The 20,161-nt window shown below is 59.0% G+C and overlaps 2 protein-coding genes across 4 annotated transcripts in view; one reads left to right on the top strand and one right to left on the bottom strand.

Moving 5' to 3' along the window:
* The first annotated feature begins 338 nt into the window (after positions 1-338).
* On the top strand, positions 339-18,535 carry HID1 (HID1 domain containing). Of its 3 annotated transcripts, none has more exons than XM_040456351.1 (19): positions 339-512; positions 5,759-5,908; positions 6,440-6,610; positions 7,154-7,267; positions 7,880-7,986; positions 8,251-8,367; positions 9,698-9,920; positions 10,101-10,157; positions 10,973-11,113; positions 11,295-11,385; positions 11,614-11,765; positions 11,872-11,950; positions 13,810-13,974; positions 15,151-15,378; positions 15,719-15,825; positions 16,329-16,409; positions 17,010-17,101; positions 17,244-17,402; positions 17,638-18,535. In XM_040456351.1, exons 1-19 carry the CDS (start codon positions 447-449, stop codon positions 17,699-17,701), a joined length of 2,364 nt encoding a protein of 787 aa, XP_040312285.1. In that variant the 5' UTR covers positions 339-446; the 3' UTR covers positions 17,702-18,535. The 3 variants fall into 3 exon arrangements, with proteins under 3 accessions (XP_040312285.1, XP_040312284.1, XP_040312283.1); XM_040456350.1 differs by having other exon boundaries at positions 7,151-7,264; XM_040456349.1 differs by having other exon boundaries at positions 7,151-7,267.
* A 790-nt stretch (positions 18,536-19,325) lies between these two features.
* Positions 19,326-20,161, bottom strand: part of OTOP3 (otopetrin 3) — an 11,950-nt gene continuing 11,114 nt past the window's right edge. Inside the window, exon 7 of the mRNA XM_040456348.1 lies at positions 19,326-20,071. Coding sequence (XP_040312282.1) covers positions 19,901-20,071 — 171 coding nt within the window. The 3' untranslated portion in view covers positions 19,326-19,900. The remainder of the gene's footprint in view (positions 20,072-20,161) is intronic.

Below are 20,161 nucleotides of genomic sequence, written 5' to 3'. Positions count from 1 at the left end.
AAGTACGGGCCCAGAGTTGCGTGGGACCAATGGTGAGGATGGGGGCAGGGAATGGGAGGCTGGGAGGGTTGCGGGCCCTGGCGGCCGAGTGGAAATGGGAGAGCTGGAACAGGGACAGCGCTCTGAAGCCGAAGGGAGGGCGCAGAGGTACGGGGTCCGGGGGAGCAGGACGCCTGGAGTGTGTGGCCACAGTGGATCCGAGGGGGAGACTCCCTGCGCACGCAGCGGGCGGGGCGGGGCGCGGCAGGTGCGGGGGCGGAGCCACGTGAGGGCGGAGCCAAGTGGGGAGGAGCCTGGAGGGGGCGGGGCCGACGCCGGGCCCGCAGGCGGGGTGCGCCGCTCCTCTTCTGCGAGAGCAGCGGGGGCCGCGGAGCTGGAGCTGGAGCCGGAGCCCGGGCCGGGGCGGGAGTCGGGGCCGGGGCCGGGCCGGAGCGGGCTCCAGCGATATGGGGTCGGCCGACTCTAAGCTGAATTTCCGAAAGGCGGTGATCCAGCTCACCACCAAGACGCAGGTGCGACCGGGGCCCTGGCCTCCCCACCCACCTGCCGGGCTGGGGGCTGGGCAGGGCCGGGGGGCTGCGCGAACTTGGCTTGTCAGGAGATGGGGGACCGGCTGGCCTGCAGGGTGACGCTGAAGCCAGGGCCGGAGTGGGACCCTTGGCCTGTAGCCCAAGGCTTCATCCCCTAGCCCTAGTCCCTCACCGCCAGCCTCCTCTCCCGGGAATATCCCTCTATCCGCAGCCGCTGTTGCCACCTTAGGCTGACGTGTGCCTACTCCCAGAGCCGGCATCGCTGCTGTCCGCCACCTGTCCCGCCCCCTCCCCCCACCCCACCCCCGCTCCCGCCCCTCCAGCCTCGCGTCTCCAGCTTCCCCTCCTTCCCGCCCCCATCCACCCATCCACCTCCCTGCTCCCCTCCCTGCCCCTCGGTGCCCGAGGTTCCCAGACGCACAGACCCTGGCTGATTCAATGCAAACAAAGCCGGGCCGGCGCCTGCCGGGTCGGGGAAAACAGCTGGTGCGCGCTGGTAGCGGCCTCTCTGGGCCCAGGTCGATGTCCACAGCAAGGGAAGGCCCGGGTCTTCCTGAGAACGTGCAAAGAGTGGCGGGCAGCACTGCAGCCTAGCAAAGAGACCTGTTCCCAGGCCCATGAAGTCCGGTTTCCCAGCTGGGGATCACTGCTCCAGGGGGCTCCTCCTCTGAGGCCCAGCGGTGGGGATGGCTGTGTTTTCAGGTACCCTCTGTTCTCTGGGTCAGGGCTGACAACCCTCCAAGTTGTCTTTGACTGGCTGGTGTGGGGCCTGGGGATGTCTTTCAGCCTAGTCCATGCCTGCACACTCCCCTGAATTCGCAAGTGGCACAGGGATCACCTCCTTGCCCCCAACATATAGGACCTGGCCCCAGCAAGGCTGCTTCTCTGCCTACCCCTTCTCTCCTTACCCCTTGAACCAGGCTGCTCTGGCTACAGAGATGCCCAGCCTTGATTCCGCAGATCCCCCACATTCAAGGGAGTCAGGACTGCTGTCTGGGACTTTCCTCTTACCCTTACCCCCAAGGGCTCTCTCTTGCTCATGGCAGTTAGAGTGGGACTGAGGGAGCCATCTCCCCACAGCCAGCTGGTCACAGCTCCAGAGGCTGGGCCTCTCGTCTTATACTCTCTCATTCCCACGAGAGATAGGTCAGGTGCCTGGCAAATGCCCAGGGCCTCTGGAGAGTCCAGACCCAGCTAAGAGGCATTTGATAGAAAACAGATTTGCTTCTCAGCCACTTCCCTGATGGCTCCTGATTCATTCTAGCACTTGGCTTTTTGGGGATGGGGCTTCTAGGTCTATGGGTGGGAAGTGGGCCAGTCCCTCTGTGTGGGGCCACAGGGAGAGGAGGGAGGGAGGCAGACTCCCATGTTTACCTACCAGGGGAAGGAAACACCTTGTTGGAGGAATGAACTATGGGCTGTTGGCTCAGCAGGCAGGGTCCTTTGCCAGACCAGCAGGACTAGCTCAGCCAGGTCCCAAAGGATCTGGGTAGATTAGATTCCTACCTGCGCTAGCCCTCTCCCCAAAATACAGTGTGCCCATGGCTTTCCCGGCCCTGTTATGGAGCTGGCTGTGATGCTACTGTCCCGTTTCCCAGCTGAGGACAGTGAGTTGGCTTGGGTCAAGACTGGAGCCGGAGACCAGGTTGGGTCTCCCTCCAGAGACCAGTAGGGCCCTGCAGGTGGGAAGGGACCTCGGGTGGCCTGAGGGAGAGACCCTGAAGCCTCCGGTCCTGCAGAGTAACTTGGCTTGGGCAGCTGGGGAGTGAAGACCAGATCCCAGTTGGTTGTTCCAGACCTTGCCACTCAGAATCCCCAAGGAGACTCAGGCCAGTGGTCCACAGGGTGTCCTCTAGTCTCAGATCCTTAGAGGCTGTGCTGTGAACACAGATGTTTGTTCTGGGCCGCAGACAAACCGGCCCAGCACCTTTTCCTGTGGCGTGGACGTGAGCCACCACTGCTGGGCCTTCCCTGTCTTCCTGCACTGCATCCTGTTTTCTTCCTGCCCTGGGCTAGGCCCGACCCTGGTCCTGAGGCTTAGCAATTTGGGCTGTGTTTCCTGAACCTTCCCTAGGATGGGTGGGGCGCTAGAAGGAGGACCTTCCTGGACCCGGAACCCTCCCCTAGATCCTGCCTTTTTGGAGATTCTCTCTGTAGGCCAGGTGAAACCTGGTGGGTCCATGTTTACGTGTGTGCACATATATGTGCGTGTGAATCTGTGGTGACACGGTCCTCCAGGACAGGTCACTCTTAGCAGACTAGAGCACTTGTGGTCCTTCCTTCCCTCTCACCCCCAGCAAGTTGAAAAGATGTAGCTGGGCCCCTAAGCTGGTGGGGGGTCTGGCCTGAGCAGATGTTGGCAAAACCGGGCTAAGAATATCTGGTTTCCCACCAGGGTAGTTCAGTTCCTATGCCCTGGCAGCAAGAGCGTTCCTACCTCCAGCAAAAATACTCTTTTCAAAAAAGACTGGCTTGACTCTAGAAGCTTCTGCGAGTTGTGTGGAGCCCAGCTCAGGTAACTGGGACCAGAGCTAAGCTGTGTTTCTCCCCTCAGAAGCCTGAGAGGCCCCAGTGACCCTGGCCAATACCATAGCATCGGGCCAGCCTGGGGTAGCCAGGTGATGGTGACTGAGCTGAAGCCAGGTGATGGTGACCGAGCCGCAATGGGAGCCCCAGAGCTGGGACTCTCTTCTGCTTCTTGGTTGGACTAGCCTGGGGCCTCCTAAGTTTCCTTCTAAGTCTCTCTCCTCATTTTGAATTCAGTCCCTAGGTGATACTTGCCTGATGAACTGGGCCAGAGGTCAAGTCCACTGGTGCTCAGATGAGTTTCTGCCCCTTTAAGGGGGTAGTAACCACCTGGGTGGTGGGGAAAGTGTCAGAGATGGGGGCTTCCCAGAGATGCTCCCAAGTTTTCTAGGATGTCCTTCCCCATCCCAATCCTGGTCACCCACACTGTGTGTGTGTGTGTGGGGGGGGGGGTGGGTGGGTTGTGGCATCCTGTGACTCCAGTGACTGTCAGAGGGCTGTCCTGGCTGAGGGCAGGAGGGCCAGCAAACCCCAGCCCCAGGGCCCCTCCTTTGGCCTTTGTTCTTCTCCCCAGCTAACTTGCTCTACCAGTTCTGAGACTGAGCAGGCCCTGGTACCAGGCCTGGCCTGAGGGCCATGGCCGTGTGCTGTCCCCCAAGTGCTCCCCTGTAACTTGGAAGGTGGGGGGCGCTGCTTGGGGAGTGGGCCAGGGTACACTTGGACCTTGGTGAGGCTTTCTACCCCACCCGGAGCTTGGACAGCCCCACTGGTGCTCAGCCCTGCCCAGGGACTAGATTGAAGCGATCTCTAGGACTAATGATGGCCTTTCCCTGAACAAATATTGGCTGAACATCTGCCATATGCCCTAAGTGCAGGGTCAAGGAAACAGGGCTGGTGGGCTAATGGGGCCTTGAGGCAGGTGCATTGAGACCCTGGAGTCAGGGCCTATGATGAGTGACTGAGGGTGGGGAGCAGGGTTCCAAGGTGGAAGCAATCCTGTCTGGATCTAGAGCTCTGGGAGAATTCTTGGAAGAAGGGGATTCAGAGGACGGAGTTATTTTTAAATGAGATAGATATATATATTTTTTGATGGTAAGAGTAATGCACACTGTGTGTGGATTTGTGTGGTAGCAGGGCATTCATCAGCGCTTTCAGAGAAGGGAGAAGGCTGGGTTGATGGAGCAACCAGGGTCTCTTGTGGGAGCTGCTGTTCAGAGGGTGCCTCGGACACCCTGGCCCTCAGCAGACCAACATTCAAAAGGAAAAAGTAGTGATGCGTGCGCTTGCCAAAAAATATCAGTTAAAAAATAAAAACCACCCAGAGAGTTAATCTCTGTGAACATTCTGTCATTTTCTTCTAGGCTTTTATTGCTGTATAATTTAGCAAAGATTGTGACCACCTTGCAGTTAGTTTTTACCTTATCTTTTCCACACAGTGTTGTACCTTGAGTGTTTTTCATTCATTAACACTCCTTGGGAACACGGTTCTGGTGGCTTGCATAATAACCAGTTATATGGAAGTGTCTTAACTTTTTGAGTGTTCCCTGATTGTTGGCTAGTTAGGTCGATTCCAACTTCTCACTGTTATCAACCATAGCACGTCAGGGAGCATCCTTATACGTGCACCTGTCTGATCATTTCTTTAGGGTTTCTAGAAGTGGAATTGATGATTCAAATTGGTGCCGTCTGTGAACTGCCTATGTGATTCAAAATGCACAACTGTGTTTAAGATGTGTCACTTCCCTAGGACCGGTGGGACTTTGGAATGTGCTAGAAGGGTGGGCATGCGGGGAAGAGGGGACAGTCCGAGCAAAGACAAAGAGAAGTTGTGACAGGGTTGTGTCATAGGGATAGTACATACTGGTGTGTGTGCGCTGTGTACAATATGTGTGTGTGTGCATACGTGTGTAGATACGTGTGCACACATGTGTGCACGCATGTAGGTATGTTAGGTCAGATCTTGGCTGACTGTCTGGCCCAGGTCTGGACTCAGTCCTGCAGGCAGTGGGGAGCCCTAAAGGTCTCTGTGGAGGGAACAGTGCCTTCGGTGCTGTGCTTTGAACATGGGTTGGGGGCAGTGTGGAGGCAGGATTGAGGAGATAAATTTGGAGGTGGGGCCCTGGCAAGAGTGGACTGAGCTGCGGTGCTGGCGGTGAGTGCTGAGAGGAGCAGGGGCAGTCAGAGAGCCATGCGGGTTGACTCCTTTAGACTTGGGTGTGCCGGGAGAGGGTGGAAGCCGGGACCGAGGGGAGACGGTGAGGCTGGGCTTAGGCGAAATGATCATCCATCGATCATCCATCATCTTGCCTTCTTCTTTGGGGAGGGGCATGACCTGGGTCTGGTCCCCAGGCACTTGACCTAGCAGCTTGGCCTGGGGAGGTCCCCAGGTGGGGAGGCCCTGCCAGAGGAGGACGGTGAGTTTCCCTGTCCCTCAGGGACTGAGTTAGGCTTTGGCTGCTGAACTCAGTGCCCGGCTCACCTCTGGCATCCATACCAAGTGTCTCCAGCCTGCCTGTGCAAGCCTGGGCTCGTGATGGCTGCAGCATGGCCCCGACATGGGAGGGCTCCTGGGCACCAGCAGGGATGGCACAAGGGGACCGTGGCTTCCTTGCTGGGGCTCCCTTGGCTACAGACTGGTCAAACTGTGGGCCTGTCGGCAAGGGATAGTGTAATCACTGTGGACACTCCGGGTCCCCCCACAGCCTGTGGAAGCCACCGATGATGCCTTTTGGGACCAGTTCTGGGCGGACACGGCCACCTCGGTGCAGGATGTCTTTGCCCTGGTGCCAGCGGCAGAGATCCGGGCTGTGCGGGAGGAGTCACCCTCCAACCTGGCCACTCTGTGCTACAAGGTGAGCGCAAGGTACCCCGTCCCTCGCTGCCACTCCCTGCTGGGCCATTTCCCACCCTCCCAGGGGGGCGTGGAAGCTGGCCCAGCCCTGGGGACCGAAAGAGCAGGTCCCCATGTCATCCCGCCTGCCCAGGTCTGGGCAGTCTCAAGGTGGCACCCACCTGGACCCAATGGCTGGGCTCTGGCAGGGAAGTGATCCTGGCACCCACTCCCTGTGAGGGCTTCCTCTGGCCCCCACCTTGCTGAGCACCTTCCCACACATCCGCTTATTCAACTCATCCTGTGTGGTGGACGCTGTTACTGTCACCATTTTACAGATGACGAGACAGATTCAGACAGGTGGTCACTTAGCAAGGTCTCAGCCAGTGAGCGGCGGGCTGGGCTCTCCAGTGAGTCTGCTCTCTGGGCCACTTCCCGTCCCCCTGGGCTGACTGAGCCAGTCTGCCTTTACCCCTCCGAAGCCTGGAGTGACCCCAAGTGTCAGAGCCCCACTCCCCACCCTTCTAGTGTACCCCTCTGCGTGTCCCCACAGGCCGTGGAGAAGCTGGTGCAGGGAGCGGAGAGCGGCTGCCATTCGGAGAAGGAGAAGCAGATCGTTCTGAACTGCAGCCGGCTTCTCACCCGTGTGCTGCCCTACATCTTTGAGGACCCTGACTGGAGGGGCTTCTTCTGGTCCACAGTGCCCGGGGCAGGGCGAGGAGGGGTCTGTGGGCCTGGCTGTGGGGCTGGGTGGGAGGTGATGGGGAGACAGGGAGAGAACCCATTTGGGGTTGGTCATATTCCTCCAAATCTCTTGTGGCGTTTGGGAAGTATGCGAGTAGGCGAGTAGGGGGTGCTACTGAGGAGGGGGCTTCTCCCACAGGGGTCTCTGCCCCTGCAGCTGGGCAGATGTGGGGCAGGGCAGCTGGGCACTTGCCCTCCCTGGCTGCCCCCTCCCGGGGCCGAGGGCAGGACCCCAGTGATTCCCAGCAGGCCTGAGGCTCTAGAGTTTTAGGGACCTGGCCTGGCTCCTCCCAGTCAGTGGGGAGGGTTTTTCCTCCCAGGGTCCCAGCCCTGCTCCTGCTCTGGCCCCCTTCTGCCTAAGGAGGTTTGAGGTGATTGGGAATCTACTTCCTTTCTCTTCTGCCTCTATCTTCATCCCACTGCCCATGGATGCCTGCCTGGGCCCAGATCCCAGCCGCCTTCTGGGGCCACCTCTCCTTGGCCAGCGACCACTGAGGGGGCCTATATGTTATGTCCCTAGCAGGGAGAGGACGACGACGAGAATGCCCGGCCCTTGGCTGAGTCCTTGCTTCTGGCCATCGCTGACCTTCTCTTCTGCCCAGATTTCACCGTCCAGAGCCACCGCAGGAGCACTGTGGTGAGAGCCCCCCAGTCTTCCACCCCCCCAGACCGGGGAGGGCTCTGGTCCTGGGTTGGGGCTGGTTGAAGTTCCCTGGGGCGGGACGCTGTGAGGGCAGGGGCTGCTCTGGGACAGCCGGGCAGGTCTGGGAAGGGCTGGTGGCTGGTACAGCTGGAGAGGAGCCAGCTGGTGCCTGGCCCTGCCCCCTGTATCCGGGAGGCTGGCACAAGCACCCATTGTCCTCGCCTAGGCAGTGGGTGGGGGATGTGGGGCTTGGACGGAGGAGGTCTGGCCCTCTCACTTCCTGGGGGCCCATGGACTCGACCTTGAGTGTTCTCTGCCCCCCACCCCCACGCACCTCCAGGTGCACCCAATTCCGTTCCTTTCCTGCCCCCTCTCTCTCTCTCTCCCTGCCTCAAGCTGGACCGAGGAAGTAAAAGAACCAGAGGAGAAAAATGAGCTTTCAAGAACATTAATTTCTTCCCTTGTGCATTATCACCTGGGGCATTTTGAGGATCTGTCTTTAGGATAATATGAGGGTCTCTGCCCCCAGGGATGACAATGGGGGGTCTTGATCACTCACTCCCAGGGATCACTCACTCCCTGATCACTCTCTGACCGTGTCCCCAGGACTCGGCAGAGGATGTCCACTCCCTGGACAGCTGTGAATACATCTGGGAGGCTGGCGTGGGCTTTGCTCACTCTCCCCAGCCCAACTACATTCATGACATGAACCGGTGAGCTTTGGTTGGACCCGGAGCCCACGGTGTGGCTGGACCCCAGGCCTTCCCCCCACTCCCCGGCTCAGAGAGGGAACCACGCATGGGGTCTTTCAAGGAGACCCTGTCCACTTGGGACCCAACATCAATCTGATAGACGTAAAGTGGGGTCATTGCTTTTCATGGACTTGAGCTGGGGCCGGGCAGGGTGGGCATGCCCTCCTACAGGAGAATTGCCATCCTCAGGTACTGAACCCCCTGCCGTAACCCCCCCTCCCTAAGGATGGAGCTATTGAAACTGCTGCTGACATGCTTCTCTGAGGCCATGTACCTGCCCCCAGCTCCGGACAGTGGCAGTACCAACCCGTGGGTGCAGTTCTTTTGTTCCACGGAGAACAGGTGAGGGGCCCCTGGCCTTTCCTTCCATTCTTCTGGTTCCAGGCAGCTGGGAGCGGAGGCTGCTCTCCAGCCCCGAGTCTTAGTTGAGGGGAGGTGCTGCCCCCTGGTGGTGATGGCTTGTAATGTACCGGCCACACGTTGTGCTCTCAAAGTCCAAAGTCCCAACTGTGTGTGTGTGGGGGGGGGGGGGGGGGTGGGGGTCGGGGAATGGTGCCTGGGTCCTCCATCTAGAGCTGTGCTGTCCCGTAGAAATATAACGCCAACCGCATATGCAAGTCGAACATTTCCAGTGGTGATAGTAAAAGAATAAAAGAGAAACAGGTGGAGTTAATTCTAATTTTTCATTTAGCCGAATATATCCGAAATACTACTACCATTGAGCATATAACCAGTGTGCAGAATTATTGAGCGGTTTTACATTCCCTTCATGCTAAGTTTTCAAAATCCGCCGTGTAGTTTATACTTACATCTGCATTTAGACCAGCCATGTTGTAAACTCTCAACGGCTACATGAGGCTTGTATCCAGCAGTGCCACTGAAGAGTGGCTGGGGAGAAGGCATCGTGAAATACCCCGAAGGATGGGGAAGCCTGGCCCACATGGGGGCGTCCCTGGGCTCTGGGGGCACATGGTGGGACTTAGCAGCTACACATGCTGTGCAGAGCTGTGCCCAGGGTGGTGCAGGCAGCTCAGGAGGCTCCCTGAGGGGACGCCCCCCACCCGGTGGGACCCCAGCCCGTTTTTTGAAGTCCCAAGGGAGGGTATCTGCCTCTCAAAGACCTGAGGGTCATTGTCAAGCCTGTAGATGGCGCAGTGCCAAGAATGGACCCTGATGTAAACTATGGGTTTGATGATGTGTCCACGTAGGTTCGGTGTGGCAAAGTGCCGCGTGTGGGAGGCTGTGCGTGTGTGGGTGCAGGGGGTACAGGGGAATCTCTGTTCCTTCCTTGTGATTTTTGCCGTGAACCTAAAACTGCTCTAAAAATAGTCTTACATTTAAAAAAAAATAGGCTTTAGCCCTTGGGAGAAAAATCTAAGGGGTATCGACACGATTTCCCATATAACTGGCCATCCCACTCTTGGTAATAAATTCCTCTGCTCTTGGCCCAGCCTGGCCTGGGTTCTGGATGCAGGCAAGGACAAGGCGGGGTGTCTCTCTTAACTCAGGAGGGGATCAGCCTGGTTCTGTAATCTGGCTCCCAGCCTAGGGTGAGCGCCGGAACACTTGTGGAATGAGGGGGTGGCCTGGCTGACCCTCCTGCGTGGCCACCTGGGAGGTGGACGAGGGCTGGTCTCGTGGTCTCCACAGCCTCGCCCCTCCTCTGCCGCAGACACGCCCTGCCCCTGTTTACTTCCCTCCTCAACACCGTGTGTGCCTATGACCCTGTGGGCTACGGGATCCCCTACAACCACCTGCTCTTCTCCGACTACCGGGAACCCCTGGTGGAGGAGGCTGCCCAGGTGCTCATTGTCACCTTGGACCATGACAGTGCCACCAGCGCCAGCCCCACCGTGGACGGCACCACGACAGGCACTGCCATGGATGACACGGACGTAAGGATGGGAGTGGGGGGAGGGCAGCTGGCCCTGCCAGGCTCGGGGCACTCTCTTTAGCAGAGCTGGGCAAGGGATACCAGGTGGGCACCTCGTGGTGAGCCTGGGGATGTCTGAGGGAGCCCTGGGGTAGGGGCAAGGGTGAAGCCACCCGCTTATCCCAGGCTCCACTCTTGGCAGCCTCCAGGACCTGAGAACCTGTTTGTGAACTACCTGTCCCGCATCCATCGTGAAGAGGTGAGTTGAACACTCCTCTTGCTCCGGTGGATTCTCAATGCCCACCCCCCACAATGGTTATGGCCTTGCAGGGGGGCGAGGGGTTGGAGACGAGATGGGGTAGGGGGAGTCCTGACCCCTACAGGAAGGAACCAGGGTCCCTGTGGACTTGGCCACCCCTGGTGAAACCGTGATGGCAGGACTTCGAGGGTTTTGAGACGCAGAAAAGGGCTGATGGCCTCAACTGGGTAAGGACAACTGGGCAGGCTTCCAGGAGGAGGTGGCTCTGAGGTCAGGTTTTGGTCAGGGGAATGACAGTGGCCTTAGAGGCCAGGCAGACCTGAGTTCTTGTGTCCTGGGACCTTGGGGGAGGTTCTTGTGTTCCCAGAGCGCTGGCTTCTGCGGCTGTAACATGGAAACAGTAACTGCCCCCTTGCCTTGTTGAGAGGATTTCTTGTAGCAGGTGCTGAGTGAGTGACCGCTCTTTGAGAATAGTAGAGTGTGCCTCCAGTGTGACAGGGCGATGGGGAGGGGTGGGGGCATGGCATCGGTTAACACAGAGTCCAGTTCAGAGTGTGGGTGTGGGGGGTCACTAAGAGCAGCCTTGCTCGGGGACAGGGGAGCCTGTGGTCTGGGGGAGGGGCAGGAGTTCCCTCCGGACCTGCCCTGGACTCAGCTTCCTGAGGGGCCTGCATCAGGACAGCTATTGATGACAGAACCTGGGCCTCTCAGGCTCTAGAGGTGGGACCAGGCTCCGGGGGAATGAGGAGGCGTTTGTGGGGAAGCCGCAGCCACAGAGGGCTGGACTGGACAGGTCCCCGCTGTCCCCCACTCAGGACTTTCAGTTCATCCTCAAGGGCATAGCCCGGCTACTCTCCAACCCTCTGCTCCAGACCTATTTGCCCAACTCCACCAAGAAGATCCAGTTCCATCAGGAGCTGCTGGTCCTCTTCTGGAAGCTCTGTGACTTCAATAAGGTGGGCTGGCCTTGGGGACCTGGCCTGGCAGGCAGCGGTCTCCCCTGAGATGGGGAGCGGCCACTCTGGATAGCCCAGGGTTGGAGACAGTGTCTGGGGACACTCCCAGGATGGGGAGGGGGTGGGGCAGAGCCGTCTCCCCCCTGACCCTGCCCACCTGTCCCCCCCCCGCCCCCCCCAGAAATTCCTCTTCTTTGTGCTGAAGAGCAGTGATGTGCTGGACATCCTGGTCCCCACCCTCTATTTCCTCAATGATGCCCGAGCGGATCAGTGTAAGGCTGGGGGCGGGCATGAGATCCCGGGGGGGGGGGGGAAGGGGGCTTCCTTGTAGAGGGGGTGGGTCGGGCCGGTCTGTGCTGCCCCCGGGGAGCTCAGGCTTGGGGCTCTGACCTCCCAGAAGGGACTTCTTCCTGGGCTTCTGAGATGGGTCTCTGCCCCGGGCTCCCTTCCTCCCCTCCGCACCCTGTGTGGTGACTTACTCTCATTACCGCCTGCCGCAGCTCGGGTGGGCCTGATGCACATCGGAGTCTTCATCCTGTTGCTTCTGAGCGGCGAGCGGAACTTTGGGGTGCGGCTCAACAAGCCCTACTCAGTGCGCGTGCCCATGGACATCCCGGTCTTTACCGGTACTCACGCAGACCTGCTCATTGTGGTGAGGGGCCTCCCTCAGCCAGGGCCTGGGGACGGGGGGGATGTCCTTTTGGCCCAGTATGGAGGTGGAGGGGACCCCACTGCCACCCCTCTGCCTCCTCGTACAGGTATTCCACAAGATCATCACCAGCGGTCACCAGCGGCTGCAACCCCTCTTCGATTGCCTGCTCACCATCGTGGTCAACGGTAGGGGGGCTGGGAGCCCGCCTTCCCAGTGCTCACCACCAGGCGGCGCCAGGCCACGGGCTGACCGGCCGTGCCTCCCTGGCTCAAACCCCTCCCTTCCAATAGCAGTATGATGGTAGCTTCCTTTACACTGGTCAATTTTCTAGTAGCCACATTAAAAACAACAACAACAACAACAACAACAAAACAGAAGCAGGTGACAATAATTTTATAATATATTTTATGTAATCCACTCTATCCAAAATACCATCATCTCAACATATAATTATACCCCATGCAAATTATTAGGATATACATTTCTTAATTTTTAAAATTTAATTATTTATATAAAAGTTTTAAAATGTTTATTTTTGAGAGAGAGAGAGAGAGAGAGAGAGAGAGACAGAGACAGAGCGTGAGCAGGGGAATGGGCAGACAGAGAGGGAGACACAGAATCCAAAGCAGGCACCAGGCCCTGAGCTGTCAGCACAAAGCCTGATACGGCACTTGAACCCAACAAACTTGGGATCATGACCCGAGCTGAAGTCAGACATTTAACCAACTGAGCCACCCAAGCGCCCCTTAAATTTATTTATTTTTGAGAGAGAGAGAGAGAGGAAAAAAAAAAACCAAACGAACGAGTGGGGGAGGGGCAGAGAGAGGAGGATAGAGAGAATCTGGAGCAGGCTTCGTGCTTTCAGCAATCTCACAAACCGTGAGATCATGACCTGAGCCGAACTAAAAAATCAGAGCCACGTAGGCGCCCCCCCCCCAAATTATTGGGATATTTTATATTCTTTTTCACATCCAGTCTCCAAAATCTTGTGTATTTCACATGTGCAGCACATCTCGGTTAGAAGTAGCTTTGTTTCAAGTGTTTAAATGGCCACAAACAGCTTGTGGTGACTGTGCTGGACAGCACGGATTTGGACAGTGTGGTCTCAGGGCGCCAGGATGTGCCCCAGCCTCCCGTAAGGACTGCAGACCCCTGTGTCCCAGGGGAGGGGCTCAGGCTGGCTGGCATGCCGGACCCAGGAAGCAGGGTGGCTGTGGGCTGAGGCAGGATGACTTATGTGCAGCTGACTTTTGGAGAGGACGTCTTGGGAGGGAGTGGATTGGACTCCAGAGTTGATGGGCCGGAGCTGGGCCCTGGAGGCCCCTAGGTGCACCCCGAGCTCTGGGGCCAGAATCGCACCTTCCCTTACTGGTTCACTCCCCGGCTCTGTCTCACACATTTTAACTGAGCACTGTCTAAGTGTAGCTGCTTCTGAGAAATGCATTTGTGAACGAGAAAGCCACCGTCCCTGCCCCAGCCTGGTGAGGGAGAAAGACACGAGACAAAGAAGCTCACAGATCGATATATGGCTTCATGCCATGCACAGCGCTTTATCTCTGACTCCCCCTCACACGCCCTGCAAAAAATAAGTTTCTAATTATGCGTGGAGTATCCGTTTCATATTCCAGAAAGACTCACGGATCCTGAGTTTGTATCCCTGCTCAATCATTTTATAACGGGGAACTTTGGGCAAGTTTACAAACCTCTCCGAGTCTGTATAAAAACAGGGATGGTTTCATCTGTGTCCGGACCCGCCTCCCCCCCCCCCCCCCCCGCCACCTTTCAGAGGTGTGGTGAGGAGTGGGCGAGAGGCCATGTGTGAGTGGCTCTGTGAACAGTAGGGCTGTCCCCCTGGAGTCCTGTAGAAGGCGTGGCCAGTGTGGCCTTGGCCTCTGAGGACTCGTTCTTCCTGGCTTTGTGGGGGGGCTTTACAGGCAAGGGGCAGGCAGGGGTTTGAAGCAGGGGTTTGAAGTCCTGTTCAGGCTGGGGGTGTGCAGAGAGGGCTGGCGGGGGCCCCAGGAGTGAGCCGGCTCCTCCCCTGCAGTGTCCCCCTACCTCAAGAGCCTGTCCATGGTAGCTGCCAATAAGCTCCTGCACCTGCTGGAGGCCTTCTCCACCACCTGGTTCCTCTTCTCTGCTGCCCAGAACCACCACCTGGTCTTCTTCCTCCTGGAGGCCTTCAACAACATCATCCAGTACCAGTTTGATGGTGAGGCAGCAGCCCGAGCCCCTGGCCTGGATGGGAATCAGGGCAGGCAGTGCGCAAGGACACCTTCCCGTCTAAGGAGGACACAGCTCCCTGTCCCGCTGCCCCCAGTCCATGCAACATGCATTTATTAAGCACCTGCTGTATACCAAGCTCAATGCTGGGTGGAGGGGATACGGTGGAGAGCAAAGCAGAATGCTTCCTCCCCTATGGAGCTCCCAGCTGGGGATGGAGGCACGGAGGGAGGCTTCAAGTGGACGGTCACCCAAACAGGTCACCTTAAATCTGATGAAAGGGAAGTTCGGAGTGGCGCCGGCCCTGTGAATGTTGTAAATGCCAGGCTGCCTGCTGTAAATTTGGGCCTGGCCACTTGTTAGCTCTGTGACTGTGGGCACATAACCTCTCTGAGCTTTAGTTTCTTTGGCTATAAGACAGTCATAACGATAGTACTAAGAGTCCTTATCTCTGAGGGTGTTGGGAAGAATAAATAATACCCCACAAGAAGCATTTAGCAGAGTGGCGACTTCAATATTAGTGGTTATTATTGTTTCCAAAAGGAATATTTGCACTGATCGTGAGGGAGGAATGGGGGTGGGGGAGGGTAGAAAAGCATCGTGTGGGGTGGCAGCATATGCAAAGGCCCTGGGGTGAGATGCTGAACTGAAAGCAGAACAGTGTGGTGAGAGGCAGGACTAGAGAGCTGGATGGGGCATTGAAGGCCCAGAGCCAAGGGGATTCAGTGTGGGCAGCAGAGCACAGGCCCAGGCCATATTGTCCTTATTGTCCTTCCTTCCTGGTGACCTGACTTAGGGACGTGGTCAAAATATTGAACAGCTGGCTTGGTGTGGACACTGACACGCTGGGCCTGCCCCACTTTGCCAGTGTTACCCTTTAGTGTGCTGGGCCGTGAGGGGGTCTGGAAGGGACTGGGGAGGGGCACGGGGGGAGCTCATCCCAGAAGCTCTTCCCCAACAATGTGACATCTCGGTATAGCCACTGCCACCCCCACTGCCGGGTGCCAGTCCTTCTGCAGCTCCGTCTCTTGGGCGCCCTGTACCCTCTCCTACCTCTGGGGTCAGACGCCCTCCTGTCCTCCAGACTCCCCCTCCCAGAAACCTGCCCAGCTGGAGGGGGAGGCGAGGGGGCCTCCCCGAGGTGAGGCGTGCTCCCTCTCTACAGGAAACTCCAACCTGGTCTACGCCATCATCCGAAAGCGCAGCGTCTTCCACCAGCTGGCCAACCTGCCCACCGACCCGCCTGCCATCCACAAGGCCTTGCAACGGCGCCGACGGACGGCTGAGCCCTTGTCCCGAACCGGCTCACAAGAGGGTGCCTCCATGGAGGGCTCCCGCCCTGCCGCCCCCGCCGAGCCCGGCACTCTCAAGACCAGCCTGGTGGCCACCCCAGGTCTGGCCCTGGCGGGTGGCAGGGGGGTGTGGGTGCCTGAGTGGTTGGGGGATGGACAGGGTCTCTGGGATGTCATGCAATCTCTGGCAAAGGGCATGGCCTGTGTTGGGAAGCTGAGGGTACGGGAATGGCCGCAGGGGTGGCGGTGAGGATATTGGGAGGCAGAGGAGGACTAGCTTGGTTGGGGGGGCGGGACTGTGCCTCAGAACTGGGTGTGCGGGGGTCAGGCATGGCATCGCTAAAGTGGGGGAAAGAGGGGGCCTTGCGAGGCCCAGCGCAGATGCTTCCTCGGAGGGGCCCCACAGCAGGTGTCCTCACACCCACCTGCCCCCACCCCCAGGCATTGACAAGCTGACGGAGAAGTCCCAGGTGTCAGAGGATGGCACCTTGCGATCCCTGGAGCCCACGTCCCAGCAGAGCTCGGCGGATGGCAGTCCCACTGCAGAGGTGGGTGACGGGGACTCCCACAGTGGGGTGAGGTTGGGACTTCCTTTCTCCCCAGCCTCTGCAGTGGGGGCCGGGCCAGGGTGCTCTGGGATTACCTGCAACAGAGGGCAGAAACCCAGTGCCCAGGGCATCTGGGGACTGGGGGTGCTTTCACAGACCTCTCCCTTGTTTACTGGTCCCAGGCTTTAGCCCTTGGCCTTCAGACTCCTCATCCATCAATCTTATCTGAGCTGAGCTGGCCTTTACCCGACCAGCCCAGTCAGCCCCTAGCCTGAAACCTGTCATCAGGCTGGGCTGGGTCGGGCAGGGCCTGAAGCCCAGGGCAAAGGATACTGGGTTGGGCTGTCCCCACCGTTCGGAGTAAGCCCCCCGCCAAGGGGGCCAGTGTCATTGCCTCCTAGATTCCAGGCTATGGGAGGGCCTGGGAAGAAGGGCTTTCCCTCTGTCCTCTGCCCCATGCCTGCTCCCTGTACCCCTCACTCCTGTCCCTTCCCTGGGTGCAGGAGCCCGGCCAGGCATGGCGGGAGCAGCGGCGACTGTCCAGCGCGTCAGCCAGTGGGCAGTGGAGCCCAACATCGGAGTGGGTGAGGGTTTGGGCAGGTGGCTCTGAGGTGGGGGCGGGGTGGGGGCTCTTGGCCCTACGAACAGCTCAGTGAAGGCTCGGAGGGGAATGTGTCCAAATCCAAGAACGAGCCTGGGAGCCAGGCTCCAGATCACTCCTTCCGGCTGGGTGACCTTGGACTCTCTGGCTGGGTTGCTTCCTCTGTCTACGTTGTTCCGGAATATGCTGCAGGGTTGAACTCCAGTTGCCCACAGCACTGGCTTCCTTACTAAGCTTTCCTTTCCAGCTTCCTTCCCCAGTTCACTTGTCCACTCCCTTGTGTGTGTCCTGTGATCACTACTAATTGTGCTTCAGTGGGGATAAACGTCCTACTTGGTCATGTCATTGCGAGGATCCAAGGGGACAGCTTTTGGCACGTAGTTTATGCTCGATGACAGGCCACAGCTCTTGCCATGAATAACCGTCAGTGTTCATGGGCCCTGCCCTGGGCCAGGCCCTTGTTGTGGTGAGCGGGGACCCTTTCTGCCCCGGGGAGCCCGTGCTTCTGGGTCAGGGGTCAGGCCTATCCCCTCGCCGGTGGGGGCTGCTCTCCCAGACCCAGGAACCCCCGTCCCTCCCCCAGGTTCTCTCGTGGAAGTCCAAGCTGCCACTGCAGACAATCATGAGGCTGCTTCAGGTGCTGGTTCCCCAGGTGGAGAAGATCTGCATTGACAAGTGAGGCCTGGGGAGGGGGGGGCAGCAGGTGGGCCGGGGCGGGGCTGGGTGTGACCGGGAGCATGGGTCCCCTGCTCCCCTCGACTTTCAGGATGGGTTTCCCCATGTGGGCACGTTGGAAACCATCCCCTCTTCCTGGCAGGGGCCTGACGGACGAGTCAGAGATCCTGAGGTTCCTGCAGCATGGCACCCTGGTGGGGCTGTTGCCCGTGCCCCACCCCATCCTCATCCGCAAGTACCAGGCCAATTCAGGCACGGCCATGTGGTTCCGCACCTACATGTGGGGCGTCATCTACCTGAGGTGGGTCTGCCCGGCGGGGACTCAGCGGGGGCCTCCGGCATGGCAGTGGGCTTAATGTCAGGACGGTCAACCGGGAGGGTCTCGTCTAGTCGAGGGTGGGCTCCCACTGCCTAGGGTGGGACAGCAGGGTGGAAGGGGTTTGGGCTGTACCACGTCCTAGCTCCTCCCCAGTCTTTCCTGCAAGGCCTCCCAGCACCCCCTCCCCCCCCATGGTGACAGCCGACTCCCTCCGCAGGAATGTAGACCCACCTGTCTGGTACGACACGGATGTGAAGCTGTTTGAGATCCAGCGGGTGTGAGGCTGGGACCGGGGGAGGGTGGGGGCCCTGGCCCCTTGATGCTCCCCTGACTCCGTGTTCTGGGCTTTAAATGACCACAATCAGAGCTGGGGCTGACAGAGTGGCTGAGTCCTGGGGGGCAGGCTCTAAAGGCCCCTTGTAGCTGGGATGGTGGGGACAGGCTGTGATCAAACCCCTTTCCCTGCCCTCCCCCTCCCCAGAGGGGCATCTGGGTGGCTGTGGACTCACAGGAGCCTCCTGTCCCCAGGGCTTCAGGCCCTGGCCAGAGCCCCCGCCTCACTCTGGCTCCCCCTCAAGACCCCTTTTCTGTGCTACCCACCCCCAGGGGCCACAGTGCCCTAATGGGCTGCCCTACAGGGAGCTGTGAGCTGTCCCTTAAGGCACCTGGCAGGGACAGGGGAGCCTTTCCAAGCCTCCTAACCTGGAACCACCTGGTCCAGGACCAGGCTTGCTGCTGGGGCCCAAAGGAGGAAGGACAGTGTCCGGGTCACTTGAGGAGGAGACCAGGGGCTACTAGACTGCAGAAGCCAGACTGGGGGACCTCCTGCATTTTAGGGGTTTGGAGTGGGGTGTTGAGGGTCTCCTGCTATATTCTCTCTGGTCAATGGATGTAGCCTGACTCTCTTATCCAGTAGGGGCAGAGAAGGGTGGGGAGGGAACCATTCGATCCTCCCTGCCCCCACCCGCTGCCTGGATGACTGGGGGGCGGAGGGGGCAGGATGCCACCCCTCCACCCTCCAGCTCTGGCCTCTGGATCTCCCTCACCCTATTTGTGTCAGTACAATCTTTGCTGTGTACAATCGGCCTCTTTACACAATAAACCGTCCTCTCCATGTCCTGGCTCTTTTTGCTTGGAGGGGAGGGGCTCGGGCCGTGGCTCTTGTCTTCAGGGGAGCTGGGGACTCTGTCTCCCAAAGTCAGTCCCCAGAGGGCCCTCAGCATATTCCTGGGAACCAGCATTTATCATTTTCTCGGGTGGGGAAATGGAGGCTTGCATCCTCTCACCCAGGATGCACCCCCCTGGGCTCTGGCCACCCAGAGAAAGCGCCCAGGCAGGAGAGGACAGAGGCTTGCCTCCCAGCCTTCTGCAAGGCCCCCAGGGGCTGTGCTGGTCCCAGGAAGCCACCAAAACAGCACTGGGAGCCCCCGGGGCTGCGGCCCTGTGCTTGGCAGTGCCCAGCATCATGGGGAGGGGCCCAGAGGCCTGCAAAGCCTGGGCTGCCCTCCCTGAGCCTCACCCTGGGCTTCACCTTGGGCCCAGCCCACTGTTTACACTGGGCTCAGGGTGATGGATGGGCCGCCAGCGCCTCTGCCCCTTCCACCCAGTGCCTCAGAGGATCCAGCGGGCCAGAGGCTGCAGTCCCTGTGCTAAGCCAGGTGCAGAAAGTCACCTGGGGCTCTGTGCCAGGGAGGAGCGTGTTAGTGAGGGGTGGGGGCATGTGAGAGCCCTAGCCCCTCTCCTCACCTCCTCCCATGAACCAGGCAAGGGAGGGACTGGGTTAGACACCTCCTGGCCCAGAAATGGACCATCCCGGCCCCAGAGCCCTGACCAGGAAGACTGTCCCTTCCTACCATACTCGAAGTGACAGCTCTGTCCCTGAGAACAAATGTCACGAAGCTTGAATGTAATCGATCAAACAAACAGGGTTTATGGCAGCAGGAGAGAGCTGTTGAACTCTTCCTGGTAGCTAATTAATGAGCTCATTAGGAGACAGGGTATGTGGGGAGGGAGGGCCAGGCCCGCTCGCTGGGCTGCAAGCTTCTAGAATGTCCTGGGCTGAGCTTGAACCAAGTACCCTCCCCACAGAATGAGGCAGACCCCTGAGATCAGTCTGGGTGGCAGCGCCCCTCCCCCCCCCGCCAGACTCTGTCATTTAGGGCTGTCGGTCCTGGAGAGTAGCCGTGGGGGGCTTCCTGGGATGTCCCCTGGGCTGTACTGATTGTGGTGATGAACAGGGGCAGGCACGTGCCCAGTCCTGGGTGTGAGCATCAGAAGCTCAGTGTCCAGGCCCTGCCCTTGGTCTTGGGCTGCAGACGGTGCCTCCCACCTCAGTGAGGATCTGGGGGAGGGGGAGGCTTTGGGGAATCCAGTCTGGTCTAGGTCCCCCTGAAATGGAGTGTTTGCTCAGAGACTCTGGGCTACCCTCTGCCCAGCCTTGGCACTTTGGTGTTCTGCCAGGGGTGGGTCCTTGGGCAGCCTCAGGCCTCCAAGTAGACCTCCACCAGCCCTCCAACAGAATGCATACGGTAGAAGACCCCCAGAGGCAGACCAAAGTTGACGATGGTGAACCACGTCCGGTAGCCATAGAAGTCCTTTTCCAGCCCGTTCTCAAACTCCGGGTGTATACCAAACGCGGGCATCATCCACAACTGGGGAGGAGAGGAGGGGGTTGAGTGAGGGAGAGGGCTCTCTGCGTCCACGGGCACTCCACCCAGGGGAGGCAGGCCCCAAAAGCTGCT

This window comes from Herpailurus yagouaroundi, unplaced genomic scaffold, assembly GCF_014898765.1.
Source record: "Herpailurus yagouaroundi ecotype Mexico unplaced genomic scaffold, PumYag 217, whole genome shotgun sequence".
Lineage (NCBI taxonomy): Eukaryota > Metazoa > Chordata > Mammalia > Carnivora > Felidae > Herpailurus > Herpailurus yagouaroundi.
Note: the sequence above shows the minus strand (reverse complement) of the source record. Positions and strands in the feature narration are given on the sequence as shown.